General features: G+C 35.8%; 1 protein-coding gene across 6 annotated transcripts in view; it reads right to left on the bottom strand.

Annotated features, from left to right (window-relative positions):
• The window catches only part of LOC129240834 (uncharacterized), a 46,512-nt gene extending 32,587 nt beyond the window's left edge, over positions 1–13,925 (bottom strand). The window contains exons 1-2 of one of the 6 annotated variants that reach the window (XM_054876852.1): positions 13,383–13,925; positions 12,986–13,089 (exon numbers count right to left, since the gene is read on the bottom strand). In XM_054876852.1, the coding sequence (XP_054732827.1) occupies positions 12,986–13,021 (36 nt within the window). In that variant the 5' untranslated portion in view covers positions 13,022–13,089; positions 13,383–13,925. The remainder of the gene's footprint in view (positions 1–12,985; positions 13,090–13,382) is intronic. The other 5 variants (XM_054876853.1, XM_054876855.1, XM_054876856.1 and 2 more) reach the window with 5 other exon arrangements.
• Positions 13,926–15,816: the final 1,891 nt, after the last annotated feature.

Raw genomic sequence — 15,816 nt, 5'->3', positions numbered from 1 at the left:
AAGTTAGACCTTCTCAGAATGAGGTCAGCCCAGCGTAGTCCTTCGATGCTGCTCAGTATTAAGAGTGTAAAATATTCATACATCTTCTGATGGTGGCACAAGTGGCAAACAAATCTGCTATATTTACCACGCCCCGCTGGCTTGCGTTTCAGAAATATTTGTGAAACCGTAAAGGCAGGGTAATACTGAGCAGTGTACGCAAATCTTTTATTTTCGTATAATAAATTTCGAAAAATTAAATATCGTTTTATCTATTTATTCTGTGTAGATATGATGTATATGGTAATTATTTACTGTTAAATTCCAAGACATAAAATTCGGGGTTTTTCCGCCGAGACATTTTATTCATTCATAGCTTTACTCTTACTTTTCCCAATGCATCAATGCAACACTAAAAATGGAAACATTAAAAATGCAAGCAGCAAAATAAAAGACTTAAGCAACGAACTTGTTTCTCGTAGCAAACATCACAATGTGATTGTGCTTAGAGAAAAGTTGCTCAAGTATGCGGCAATCTCGTTTTACAATTCCCTATTGTATTTATACGTTTATGAAATACGTTTTACTGTTTCAAATGATGCTAATGACACACATTGTACGTATTCCTGAAATTTATGCACCAAAATGCTATCACCTCAAACAACAGAAAATAAAACTATTTTTTACTTCTAAATTATACTATGTATAATTCGGAGGTTTGCCATTGCCTGCCGAAGGGTGACCGCTATTAGACAACATTTTTTCTTCATTTTGATGTTTCACGGACATTCGAACTTACGTTCTCCGAATTCCGAATGGAAATTACTTTATATTTGTGAAAAATACAATAAAATTGCGCTTGTCTCTTTGCAGCACAATTATGGTTCAAATGATCTGATCCTCATCGATACCACCTTTATAACGATACCTTTACTCACTCTGATATGGAAAAAATAGTATCGAGTGCCGAATATATTTCACAACGAAGCCAACCCGACACCGAACTTAAATTTTGTGGCCGATACTGAGGCCGGTCCGAGGTTCGATCGTTCCCTATGTATGAATTTGCGGTAACATAGCGGATATTTCTTTGATTGCGCTTAACATTAAAAAAAATAAATAATTGGCGCGTACACTTCTGTTAGGTGTTTGGCCGAGCTCCTCCTTCTATTTGTGGTGTGCGTCTTGATGTTGTTCCACAAATGGAGGGACCTACAATTTCAAGCCGACTCCGAACGGCAGATATATTTATGCGGAGCTTTTTCATGGCAGAAATACACTCGGAGGTTTGCCATTGCCTGTCGAGGGGCGACCGCTATTAGAAAAATGTTTTTATTAATTTTGCTTTCGCCGAGATTCGAACCAACGACCTCTCTGTGAATTCCGAATGGTGATCACGCACCAACCCATTCGGCTACGGCGGCCGCTTAACATTAAATCCCCAAAATATGTGATAATAAGTGAGAATAAGAGATCGGGATTTGGAAAATTGCTTGTGAAAGAATTTTTATTAATTAGAGTGAATTAAATTAAAATAAAAGTGTGAATACAACGTAAGATTAACTTGTTTTGATACTAAAATTGAAAGATTGACTTTATCAAAAGCTTTAAAAAAGTCGGTGAACTCGATTACTATGGACAGGCTTCAGAAAAACCGCGAGACTCGTTACGGTAGGGCTACCTGTCATAAAGTATCATACATCTTTCCCTTAGCTATAATATCGAAAAACTTTTAGAGGGTTGAAAGTTTAGAAATCGGTCGGTAGATGGCATTGCAGCATCAATGACTTTATTGCATTCAAATGGTTTATTAATGATTAATAGGATTGGGTAAGCAGTCACAGAAGAATTCTTAAATATGCAATAACGGTAACCATCCACATCACTTGAGAATGAGGATTTGACTTCTAAACTGTCGTCAATCACATCATCAAGCGAGCTCCCCAAAATTGATAGGTGAATCATAATTATACCCAGGAGTAATAAAAAGGGTATAAAAAAGGTACATAAAATTTACATATAAGAACCAAGCGACAAAGGGGTCCATTAACTCCTTGATAGTGCGCTCGAAATAAGGCAGAAAAGGGCATTACTTTCCTCTTTCATCCTGTACTCATTCTCATTTTATTCTTCCCTACCTTTGCTATTATTACTATTGCAATTTTAGTTCAATTTATATTTAAGTCAATTATTGTTAACATTTTATCGCATGAAAAAGTTTATATAAGTTGAAGTACTTCTAAAAGACTATAGTCATACTTTGTACTACATGAATATGTAAACAAATATCTGAATTTCTTCTCGGTCGTATTCGAATACTTTGATTTCCAGCTCATATAGGCACCTGATCATAGAGACAATGTAGAAAACTTATTGACTGATCAGCTGGTCTAGCAACCTGGCTAACCTGGCTAACCGAACCTAACGCATTGTTTCACTGTGTCAAATTATAGGTCTGTCTATTTGACAAGTGTCAAAGTTGGCATAAAAAAGGTGCCGTCTAGAGATTATTTACTACTGACATCCGGGCTTCACTTTTGAAAGATCTTTTATTTACTATAAAACAATGTCACCAGCATTTGTAGCGAACTTATAGAGCCGAATAAAACATTAATACAATAAATATGGAATAAGCGCATTGTGTTGCTTTGTGTTTTTTTTTTTTGGTTTTTTTTTAAGTATGTAATATGAAAACAAACTCAGACTGAACTAGTTTAAAGTGCAGTGTAAAAACGCAAAAAAATGCTCATAATTGCGAGATTCATATCACACAAAATAATAAAGTTACAGAATAAAAAAATGTTCGCAATTATAAAAAATTATTTAATTTTTTTAATTAATAATTGGAATGACTGCGTGAAGGTGAGCGAATGAATGTGAGCAAAGTGCGGCGGCGCGGCTATTGATGCCTTTGTATGAAGTTGTGTGCCAAACCGCAGAAAAAGAAATTACGCACAAAATGGCCTTGAAAAGCGGTCGCAATCACCAACTATTGAGGCAGAGCACATTAAATCGTTTTTGCCGTTATGAAGTTCCACAACTTCCTCGCATCGGGGTGTTGCCGAGCTAAAATGTTACCCTTTTCCATAGTGTTGTTGTTGTTGGATACGTACTTGACTCGATGGCGATCGCTCGCCATTTAATTGGGTTTGCTCTGATTTCGCGAAAACGAAAGTTATTTTTATGTTTACCTGCATTGAAGTCATTTAGGCACACTTTACATTGTCGAAAATTTGACAGCTGTTAGCTTTGGGTTATTAAGAGCCGTAAGATAACTTGGCAATTAGCGATTTCATTTCGCGAACAATTCGCATTTCATTCGCATAAATGCACTGCGCTACCTGTCGTTTGTTGGTTGCTCAATTCATGTCTGAAGGTAAACGTAAATGGGCCAGTGATTCGTAGATAAGTGGCTAGTCAGTTTACCAGACATTGCGGCTAGCACTGGAACGAAGTAAGTGACACGAACTTGAGATGTTAATGATATGCATGGCGGCTACTAAACGGCCATTAGACGAGGTAAAACAATGTTTTTGAGGGAGTGGTTCAATCTTGTCTATCAAGTGTTTCTTTACGTTCGATTGCGAATCTGCGAACAACTGAAAGTCGGCCAGCTCGTATTGATCACAGCCATCATTAGCATCCATCGACATAATCATGCATACATTACCTGGTGTGCTGGGGCTTAAGTTTGTGGTATTCACATCGCTGTCACCCCACCAATTACACTCCACTATTACACACCTCGACCAACTACCATTTCTTCATCTATAATCCATAACTCATTGAGTCTGCATATTTTTGCATATTACTTTCTGAGACTCGCCTCAAATTGCAAAATAAATCGAAAATGAATTAACGCATTTTTCGTGGCAGCAAAAAAATGAAGTAGTATTCAAAGACAAGCAACACTTTTAAGCCGGTATGCGAACAAACTATTGGCCATTTTTGGTTGATTTTCAGCGATCTGATACTCGCCGTTTGCTGAAATTAACCATTATTGTGCGATGGCTCCGTCCAGCGGCGTTAACCCAAATTCGCTGATGTATTGAAAAATTATTTAGTTATTTTCGGATGAGCGACGTAAGCCTTGTGCTGTTTTATGGCTACTTCCTCCTCCCGATGTATACAAAAATTTCAAATTTTATACTTTGCTCTTTTTGCCATCTTTTGATTTCTGTTTTTTGACTTGTCATTCCATTTGTGTGTCAAAAAAATAAAATAAAAGATTAACAAAATACATTTTTAGGGGCCTTTTCATTGCTGTTATTGATTTCTCCATTGAAATTTGTTCGACTTGTAATTAATGCAAAATTCATAAATTTAAGTAATTGATGACAGGCGGGTGGTCGTCAAAATCGAAAACAAAAAGCAAAAATTTCGTAAAGAAAATAGCAAAAATGGGAATGCAAAATAAACAAAAAATAGCTACGCAGTTCGTTTAAGCATTGAAAAGTTCTGAGGCGCAATACAACGGCCTGAAAATAACACTGATTGCCTAGGTTTTTGCCACACGGATTCCGTACGCTAATTATTACTTTACTATGTATCGGGTGTTTTAGCTGCAAAAGAAGTATCGGTATCGAAAACTGTGGTTTGATTGCCGATAATGGCAAACTGTGTTGAAATTTGTGTTCAGTAAGACTTGGCAAGTCATCATGCATCATTTAATACCAGAACAATGTTTCCGAGCTGTGGAAATTTACTTCCGCGAAGTTCATAGAGTGAAGTGTTGAAGAAGATGCTGAGATGGCGACTCGTCATCGTTCTCAACTTATTGGCCTTTATCCTTCGACTACGTGGAAAATTCTACTTAAGGGTCTTGGCTTACTTTGCAATAAAATAGAACTCGGGCAAGAATTGAGAGCCAAATGGCCACGTTTGAGTCACTCATTTGAATTTATGCTTCAAATTTATTGGAAAAGGTAGTCATAAATTGGGCTGATCGAAAAGATCATGTAACTCATTTAGCCAAGGCGGATATATCCCGGATCTTTTATTCAAAAAAATAAATGCCAAGAAATTATCTAGCAGATTTTAATAAAAAATCATTTCAACAATATTTCTGTTTTTTGTTATCATTTCAAGCTCTTGAAAAAACACCCTTTACAACTATCTTATTATTTTTAATTTATAATATTTCTAATTATTTATTTTCTGTTACATTTTATTGTGTTTTCCGCTAACATTACTATCCACAGTGTTGCACCACAACAAGTTTTCCTCCAAAAAAGTTTCAAATTGTGAGTTTAGCTAATTGTTGTTAGTTTTTCAACATGTGAAGGAAGTGCATCAATCATCCTCATTTTTGTTACGTCTTCAATTGACTTTCAAAAGTCAGCGACGAGATTTCACTGAACGGGTGAACTCGTCGTGTTGTGTTTAGTTTTTCTGTGACCCATCTAGATAAAGATTGGGCACCTCCTATACGATGTACCACATGCGTAAAGAATCGTACAGGTTGGGCAAAAGGAACAGCTTTCGGAACACCCTTGATTTGAAAAGAGCCTGTAGAGCAAGTCTCTAATTGCTACTTTTGCTTGACTAAATAAATATTGGGAAATGGGGCCAAAAGATGTTAGGAAATATGCAAATAAATATTCTATAACTAGACCACTTGCGCATAGCCCTGATTTAACTATACCTGGTGCAACATCAGACGAATAGCGCAAGAAATAAAACCACCGATTTGTCTACATGTAGTTCTATTCAAGATGACGTTCATGATTAGCGATGGGATATTTTTGTTGGTCGCTTGCAGTCTTACAACAAATAAACCAGAAAAGCATAATTTTTATATATTATATATATAATATATTTTATTTATCCACACATTTAGGCGATTTATGTAAAGAAAATGTATCATCACAGATTCCCCTTTTTATATTTTATGCAAATGCAATAATCAACAAAAGTTACAAAACCAAATTTTATTTTGTAAGTTCTTTTTTATGTAAACTTTATGTTTTATTCTGTGTATAATGCGTGGAAAGCATTTTACAAATATTTCAAATCATTTAAAAAGTGTATTTCTTGTGAAATATCTTTTCTAGTAAATAAATATCACATTCTATAGGAAGCCCTTAGTTGAGCTGGGTCGGTGGTTTCCTTTTCAACGTTAAAAAGAGACGCAATGGTGACATGAGAGTAGAGGTCAGTTCATTTGGGTGCGATTGTAGACGATCCCGGCATTTGCTGGTTCAGTTTTTATTTTCTGTTTCATTAAAACATTTTTTAAGTCCCGATGAATTTGGGCATTCGTCACGTACCCCGGAGCTTTTACCAGGGTTCGTAGGGTCTTCGAGTGGAAACGTTGCTGAATTGCCAAATTTGACAAATAAGTAATATTTAAATATTAAAAAAAAATTAAATACAACTAAATTTGATTTTGAAATTTAGACATGATTAAATTTAATTTCGTCATTTTGCGGAAAAACTATTAATACTATTTTATAAAATATACAAAAACGAAGATTTCGTATGGCATAAAAGTGACTTTTAATGTTTATTTAAAAATTTTAGAGAATTCTTGAAAATATTATTGACGGCCAGAAATAAGATAAATAATATTAATAATTCAAAATAATTACGGAAGTGAGAAATACAGATTCGTGGAGATTATTTTACAGCCATATATGCGGCTCTTATTTGGCGCGTTGGTGGTAATGCCGCTGATGTTGTTGAGTTTGTTTCCAATTACAATTTGGAATTTCCAAACTATTAACTTCCTTACCGTTCAATTTGATGCACATTGCCTTGCGTATTTTCGCTTAAAAATTTCATAAATGCTAAATAATTTTTGCTAGGTTCGTTGCCGAAGTCTTTTGTTTTTGCAGGCTGTAGCTAAATGCCTAATCACGTAGCTACATTTCGACGATTTAACCTTGCCCATCGATTGCAATAGCGGACATAATTGCCAAGCAATGGCCTATTTAGAGAAAACTAACGTCGTCAAACCTCTACACATTTTTTATTTTGTTACCTTTTTTTTAAGTTTCTCGTTTTATTCGCGTGCCTATGATTACGCGGATTGCCATTGTATTACATTGTGTAAAGAGCTAAAGATATAACAACAATGCAAACAATCGCAGCAAGCAGCAGAAGTAACATAAAACACAATTATGTGATATCAAATAACGCAAACAAAGGCACATGTCTACAAGCCGACTTCAGCCCAGCGCCTAAAGCGCACTTCAGCTTGCGCTTACATCCACAGCATGCCAAGCATTGTTGTAGTCGGCGCCAAATACCCAACTCTTCACGAGTTCATTTGACGCGCACTCGACACACTCACACCCAAACATGCATGCGCACATATGTATTGTGTGCTGAAGCCACTGAACTTTGGCATTGTTTTTGAAAATGCAAATCGTTCGTGTTCATCATTTCATCATAAGCTCATCCCGTCTTTCCCACCATTGTTGTCGCTGCAGATGCGCTCACGCTCACATAATTTGACATAGACACTCTAGCGTGGATTCCTCAGATGCCGAACGATACAAATACCAAAATTAATTACCGTTAAAATATGTTCAGTTATTTTCTCTCGTTTGATCATTTGTCGAAATCGCACGATTTTCGATGTAACAAATTCACAGCTAAACCAACAATAAAATGTAGCATAAGAAAGAATAGTTTTAATTACTTTGACGGCAGGCGGTAAAGCTCAACAATGTATACCCGCCGTCTTTGGTCCAAATAGTGAAGGTGGTTTCTTAAGTTGAAATTCCAACAGCTCAAAAGAATTTGCAAAAATGCTATTAGAAAAGAAAAATACAAACAAAGCAGCAGGCATAGCTCTGAAAGTAACCGATTGCTCTATTCGCCATTTGTGTGAGTCACCAAGCAAAATCTGCCAAAGAAGTCTCGGCGATTTCGCCAAAACAGCCACCTAATATGGGTCAAATATTACTATCTCTTTCTTGCTTTGTTATTTCAGTGATCGTCTGTTATACACAAATACACTGAATAATATTTACACGCACCAACATTGAAAGGCCTATAGTGAACATTATGCGAATCGGAATGAATTCTAATAACGCTCATCCGTACACACTACTACATGTGTATGTTTGTATGTTCGTATGTTCGTACGCAAATGGTAGTAAACCAAATGAATTATTCAGCAAATACAACATTTGTTTTTGTGTTTATTCGATGATTATTAATGAGTGCCAATTTTGTCGCTGACACCCCAAATGGCCAGCAACAACAAATGTCCAGAGTCAAAAAATATGACACACATATTTTTGTACTAAATAAGATTTTTTAATGCGATTCCCCTATTTCCTGTTTAAATGCGAAATCAGAGCGCCCCATTGCCTTTGCTCTTGGTTCCCGTGAGAGCGGGTGCATACCTACACATAATTGCACTTTATTTAACCCACAGATAAACGAAAAGTTCCAACAAATTAGTTGCGCTTAGTAAAAAGCGAAAAGTGGCGATACGAACAGAATTAATATTAATTAGAAATAAATGGCGTAAAGAAAATATTTAGTACCAAATCGTAATTAGTTTCACGTACTCGTGTGTAGATATGTGTGATTTCCTGTGGAGATGAGCGTGTTTGCTAACGTCTAGGGTCGAGCGGTGGCAACCGTAGGGAGATGAGCAAAAAAGGCGAGTTCCATCCACTAAGTTGTTTGTTTATTTGTTTATGTTTATTGCATTTGCATATGTGTGTGTTTGCATCTATGCATTGAATAATTATACGCTTGAAAATCAATACTGAAATATGCATGGAAGACAAAGCGGAATTAGTTGCCTTTGACGGCCGCTGCTATTGAAATATAATTTGTTCTGTTGTAATGAGATTTGCTCAAAATTAATAAATAATTGCTACTTTGTATGGAACTGCTTGATAATCCACGTGAAGCGATAAAATGATGTGAACAGTCAATTTCAATCATTTTTATCACTTATCAATTTATTCTTGGCATGACGTTATTTAATTTACGACGATAATTTTTTTTTTTTTTTTTTTAATTAAAGAAAACTTATAAGGTTTTGGAAAATGGCATTAGCAATGATACTCAGGCAATTATTTATAATCACGTTCATGAAAATGGAATCATATCTGCTGTGCGTGCTCTTTAGACTGCAAAGTAACTATTCTAAAATTCAAAGGATAAGTTTGTATTGGCAAGTGGCGAAATTTTTTGTCCTGTCCGACGGCTTTGTATACGAAATAGGAAAAATTTTTTAAAAGTTGCATAAAAATATAAAAATAATACGTATACGCCTGTTAGGTGTTTGGTCGAGCTCCTGCTCCTATTTGTGGCGGGCGTCTTGATGTTGTTCCACGATTGGAGGAACCTACAGTTTTAAGCCGACTCCCAACGGCATATATTTTTTATGAAAAGCTTTTTCATGGGAGAAATACACTCGGAGGTTTGCCATTGCCTGACGAGACGCGACCACTGGTTGGTTGGTTGGTAGAGGGGCTGTATGAGTGGCACATCCCAGACTCAATTAGCACAAAAGGTACCATTTTGGTACACCACTAAGGTATCATTTGGAACCACTGCCGTTATTTAATCAATCCATCTTTATTTGACTATAAATCTGTCTTTGCCATCTATTTTATTTTCTACAATCTCTACCAAGTTGTTCATTGAAATTTCCCCTAGTATTCTATGTCATAGAGCTCCCAGATTTGCGCACTCACACAGATAGTGGAATACTGTCTCCCTGGAATCTTCTTGATTGCAGCTTGTACATCTCTCTTTATACGGCCACCCCATTTTTCTAGCATGCTCTACGATAAGCCAATGGAAGGTTATTGTTGACGAAATTCTGAAGCTGTCTGTTACTGGCTTTCTTAACCGCTCGTTAGTTCTGGGCTTGTTGTAATGTGGCCACGTTTTCTTTCCTATTTTGCAGGTATCGGTGTTGGTCCATTTGTCAACAACCTGCTTCTGGAATTGCAAGAAACTCTCTCTTTTGTAGACGCTTCGGGAACAATCCTGCGACCACATCGGATACTCTAGAAGAAGCCAGCTGTCTTGCCAGCTGTTCAGCTTTTCCATGCTCTTCTATATTCTTATGGCCAGATACCCAGATGAGAGGGATGTCAGTCCTGTGTGCCAAGGCATTTAATTCTTCTTTGCATTATCTGATGGTTTTAAATTGGTTGTTTGTGACTTTATAGCTAAGATAGCTGCTTGACTAGCTGAAAAAATACGTGCTTCCGATAGATGTTATTGATGATTTCCGATTGTCCTATAAGCGTCCCTTATCCCGAGAAACTCTGCTTGAGAGATACTATTCCAATTCCCCAGGCAAAAGGAAAGCGCGACCGCTATTAGAAAAAATTAGAATTTGGTGTTCATGCACGGAAATTCGAACCTACGCACATCGGATTGGTAGTCATGCACCAACATTCGGCTACTGCGGCCACCAAAAGTTGCAATTTAAAAGTTGCATATATGCTCTAATTCGGTGCACATTCATATGACTTAGCAAAAAATAAATGTTTTGGCCATTAAACGTGTATCGGGTACGGGTTGCGGCGAAGTCGAGATACGAGGATTGGTCATGAAGTAATCAAACTGACACTGTAAGCATTTTATTTTCATTTCATACATAATTTAACATAAAATAAAAATATTTAACTATTATCACCGTCAATACGTTTCGCTTATCCATCATACAACGCTCTATGTGAATTTTCCACTGTGGAAAACAGTGCGAGAAATATCCTTTTGTCAGCTCTTTCAGAACGCACGCAGCTTTCTCTTTCAAAAATTTAGCGCCCAAAGATCTTGATAATTTCTCCTTAGAAAACAGAGAAAATTGCACGGCGTATGATCTAGCGCAGTGAATGATCTACTTCTGGGATGCTGTATTTGGCGAGAAACCTTTTGACAGCCATTGTGGAATTAGAATAATCTCCCAAGCTATTGTGAGTGGGTTTAAAAAACAAGTAGACCTTCTTTTGCTTGGTATTGCAAAGTCAGACATTGTATCGTATTTCGCCAAACTATCTTTATGACGTCAAAAAGTTTATAGATCCTACTATTCGTGCAGTGAATAATTCGACCCATTCGCGCTAGATGGCGTTGATATCGGGAAATTTTAAAACATCTTATTTATGGCCCGATTTGATTCGTATTTGGAATTAAAATTGCTTGAGAAAAAAAAAGGTTTGCGTAAACGATATATTTCGTATTTATGATCCAATTTTGTTTATATTTTGTTACATAAAAAAATAATAACTCGAAAAAATGAAAAAAATATAACAGGCAATAAGTGCAGTAAAAGTGGTAGGAAAGAAGCCTTGAGAGGTACGCTTCCCATTAATACTTAAGCATAAATAATAATAATAATAAAGGTAAAAGGCAGACCAAAGGAATAAAAATAATTTTTCAAATTTTGGATGAAATTTAGTAAGAGTTAAGAGTTTTTCGGGCTGCCTAGATTAGGGCGGAAAGTCGGTTTTGTACTTGACCTTTAATGTAATATCAGAGCACGTTAACAAAGGGTGTGAACAGAGGAAGCCCAAGCGGAGGCATGGAGAAAGCACCAAACCTTAGCTTAACGGTTTAATTTCAAAACTTCCTTGAATATTTACAAAAACCTTTCGGCATCGATCGCTAGACAATACTTGCTGATACTCGTATAACAATCCTAAACGGTACCTTTTTTTGTCATCTTTGACATTTGTTAACTAGACAGATGAACAATTTTACACGATAGAACGATGCGTTCAAATTATTTAAACGTATTATGAAAATGGTCGACCTTTAACCTTCGGTAGACACACTGGGGCTTGAGACACTCCACAAACTGTTTGATGAGTATTCTAACATCTGCAAATATGCCATTATTTTAGCAACGCCTATTTTACTCGTCGAATGAAGTAAGTCCTCAGTAGTTGGTACGCACCGTATTTATGCAGATCTAAAAAAGTGATTGTGTGAAATTTACCCCAGTTTGAAGTAAGAGTATTTTTTTGCATATACAGTCATCGTCAAAAAAAGTATACACCATATACTGACAAGTCTAGAAGACTATCATCGTCATTAAAATCAAATAAAAATATTCCACCTCACTTTCTTTTAGAGGCGGACTTCTAGACCACTCCTTATAGAAATGGAATTAATGTAAAAAAGATAAAAGTTCACCTTCGACGGGACTAAGCTGAATATCATATATGTACGTAATAGGTATACTGTCAGCATCAAGGAAAAGTGTACACCGCATATTGATAATTTTTGACTATTTATTTATTTTTTATTTGTAATTAATTTTTTACAAAAACATGGTTCATACTACTACAAAAACTATATATAATAATGGACAACTAATAATTCACTAACTGAATATTATGAATTTGCTAATTTCGTATTTTATTTTCAGTTTCCATAGTTTTCTGAAGTCCAAAATAGTTTTCCGATATATTTAGTTATTTATAAGTATTTCCGATATATTTTCTTTAGAATGCAAAGCCTATTTCTGAAAAAAATTTTCTTCATGGGAATAAAACCCAAGAATAAATAAATATATTATCTGATATTTTTAAATAAATTAAATTAAACAATTCATTTTGAATATATTTTATCTAAATACTTACAAAAATATATAAATAATTCTTTAACTCTGTTTGTGGAAAAAGTTTATGAATTGGGGTGAAGCTGTTGTTGTTGTTGTTGTTGTGGGGTGAAGCTTACCCCAGTGTGGCGTTTACGTCAAAAAAAAAAATAGGCGCGTTTACCGAAGGTTAAAAACAACACATCGCAAATTCGACAATTCAAAGATTGGTGAAAAAATGTCTGGTTCTGTCGAGGATATAAAGAAGACTGGCACACCAAAAACTGGACTTTTATGGCGCCAATTGGTGAAGTCTTTCTTAAGACTAAACAATCACCAACGCACCAATAATTTTATATAGAAGCGTAATAAAGAAATGTAAAAATATAATCGTAGTGCACTTTAAAAATATTTTTAATTTTGCTCTTAAGGAACATCGTATAAATAGTTTTCAAATTAAACTCTAATACTCACTGCCCAAGCCATAAGCATCCAACAATTCAGCCACATTTTAAACTATTTAATGTAATTTCTCTCTTTTTTTACTTCAAGCGCAACACTGTTTATATCTTCCGTGTCTTTTATGTAAGGAAAATTAAAATTTTTACTTTCAATTTATTTATTTTTCTTTTTTGCTATTTTAATTTTTTTAACATTTTCTTGCTTCGGGCATTAGTTTTCGCTTTGGGAATTTTCCGATTAAAAGCTATTTTCAAGCACGGCGGAAATAGCGAAAAGCTAAACCAATTGCAGCAATAAAATGATGAAAATCAAAAACAAAAACAAAAACAATGACGGCGCTGCATAAACTGCTTCTTGCACGCAACTTGCAACACCAGTCGCGAGGCAAACACTTAATTGTTCGGCTCACATGAAAAGTGAAAAAAGCAAAAGAAAAACCAGCGATCTAAGTTATTTTAGCAAATTGATAGTTTTAAAACTTTCTCAGTATAGGAAAATTCGGCTGTTATGCTTGCGTTTATGCGCCATTAACCCGTTAAACGTCAGCAACGAATTCAATGTAATTTCTTATTTTCACAATATTTGCCTGTTAATCAATCACTTTTGCTTATTGGGCCTTTCAAAATGGCACTACTAGAACTAAAACAATAGTTCAAAATTTGAGCAACTTTAACATAGTTCGGTGTTACACCGGCGCGCTTGTTCGCCTCACTGTGGTTGTTGGCAAAACGCTCATGCGCTCAACACTCGCTTAGTGTAATCACCCGTGGGCTGGTTCGCTCTTTCGCTCGTTCGCACGTTCGCGGTTTCACTCACTGCACCAGGCACCAACACTCAAGCATTTGTGTAACTTTGACTGCCACAAAACGCGTCTGATCGATATACGCGCGGTTTGGTAACGTTTTCTACAAAGCGGAGCCGCTTATTGCATTCACACGTCCGTCAACGAAGCTGGCTGAAATGCCACTAAAAGTTGAGCTAAACAATATTGAGTTTAAAACTGAAAATTTGCCAGCAGTGGACTGATCGAGCAGCAGCGAAACGTCACACTAAGCAACTAAGCGTCTCAGACGCAGCAGAAACCAAATCTGATACTCCAGATTATCGCATCGATACAAGATTGTGGGAGTTTTTAGTGTCCAATTCCAGGCAAGCTGCTATTGCTGCTTGCTCATCTATGCGCTTTTGGTTATTTACACAAAGTTACACAAATAAATATGTATATATTTTTCCATGATATTTAGGCCCTTTTTCAAATAATCTCATGTCATAGTACCTCTTTTTCGGAAAAGATCTGTAAAGCCAGGCAATTCATTTTGCTGAAAGCGAAGCAAAATCTAAAGTCTCCCAAAAATGCGAGTGTGGTGCATGCGGTAACCCATCCAAACATTATGAAGGTTGTAACGGGTATTTTTATATGCATATAACTTTCGTTACGATTACCTGGCAGGTCAGGCTTCCATAAAAGCTCATGTTTTAAACATTTTTTCTCAGCATATTCTGACAAATTACCATACAAAGACTTACACAAATTAGTATTTTCTGTGCGCCAAACCTATTGAGCAACTCGTCTGTAAATTAAATAAAGATTTCTGTATTTGAAATGAGAACAATCCTCACGAAACATTTTGATATTTTGGTTTAACACGCCAATACCAAAATACACACACCAATCGTCCATTTGCTATATGGTGCCAGCGAGATGGTTCACATTTTATCGGAACGAATTTTTGATGAACAAATGACTTGGTATTGCTTAACTCCTTTGGACTACCTTTTGTAGGGTTACGTCAAGTCACTAAGTCATGAGCCACAATTGGTGATGAAAGAGAGCATTCGGCGCGAACGAGATTAAGTTGGTTATACTGGAAAAGGGGCACAAAATATAACCGAACGGACGGGTTTCATAAGACGCATGAAATTATTTATAAACTCTAAAAGCATTCTTTAGGCAACGGACACTATTAAAAAACTAAATTAGTTAATAAAAATCAATTATCTTACAGACCAATAGAGATGTGTTAACAAAAAATACATATAATAATAATCTTAATCTGGAAAAGCATAGAAGGAAATTAAATTGCCCAGAGACTTCCTTCCTCTCTCGGGCTGTAGTTCAAGGGGAATTGCACAACAGGGCAGAAAAGATGAAGCTCCATTTCTTCATGTGCGATTTGGAAAACTCTCTGGCCCCGGTACAATAGAAGGAGAACCCAAAAAATCATGGGGAACCCACGACATTCAATTTCCAAACTCGTAGCTGTATTTACCGTTCATTGGACTTAAGTAAAATTAAAAAAAAAATTAGTAATTGTAAAAGTTATCGCTGTTTGTGTGAAGACCGTTTCTCCAGAAGTCCCTTGCGGTGATCATCACAAGTCCTTGGAGATTCATCTAAAGTAAATCGGACAAGAGAAATTCGTTTTATTAGAAATTATTATTATTATCTATTAGATAATCTTGTGCCTGATCGAAGCTTTTTTTTCAAAATTAACAATATGGCGGCCTCAGGAAATATTTTTCAGATTTTCGAGAAAAAAACCGAGAGGTAAAAAATCGAACTTAAAAAAAAAATTCATCGGTCAATCACGAGTTTCTTATGTTTTTCAAAAGCAGTATACATTTTATTGAAATCTACCAAACGGTTTTTAAGTTACAGTGATCACCAGTTCAAAAAACATAGTTTTGAGAAAAATGCTATTTGTTAAACGTTAATTGTTGAATACCTCGAAAAGTATTTGTCGGATTCACTTCAAATTTTCACACAATAGCTTTAAAATATTATACTTTAAGAAAGTTTAAAAAAAATCAATTTTTTGAAATTTCTGACTACCCCTAACCCC

This window comes from Anastrepha obliqua, chromosome 3 (genome assembly GCF_027943255.1).
Source record: "Anastrepha obliqua isolate idAnaObli1 chromosome 3, idAnaObli1_1.0, whole genome shotgun sequence".
Taxonomy (NCBI): domain Eukaryota; kingdom Metazoa; phylum Arthropoda; class Insecta; order Diptera; family Tephritidae; genus Anastrepha; species Anastrepha obliqua.
This window is presented reverse-complemented; position numbering and strand designations above follow the sequence as displayed.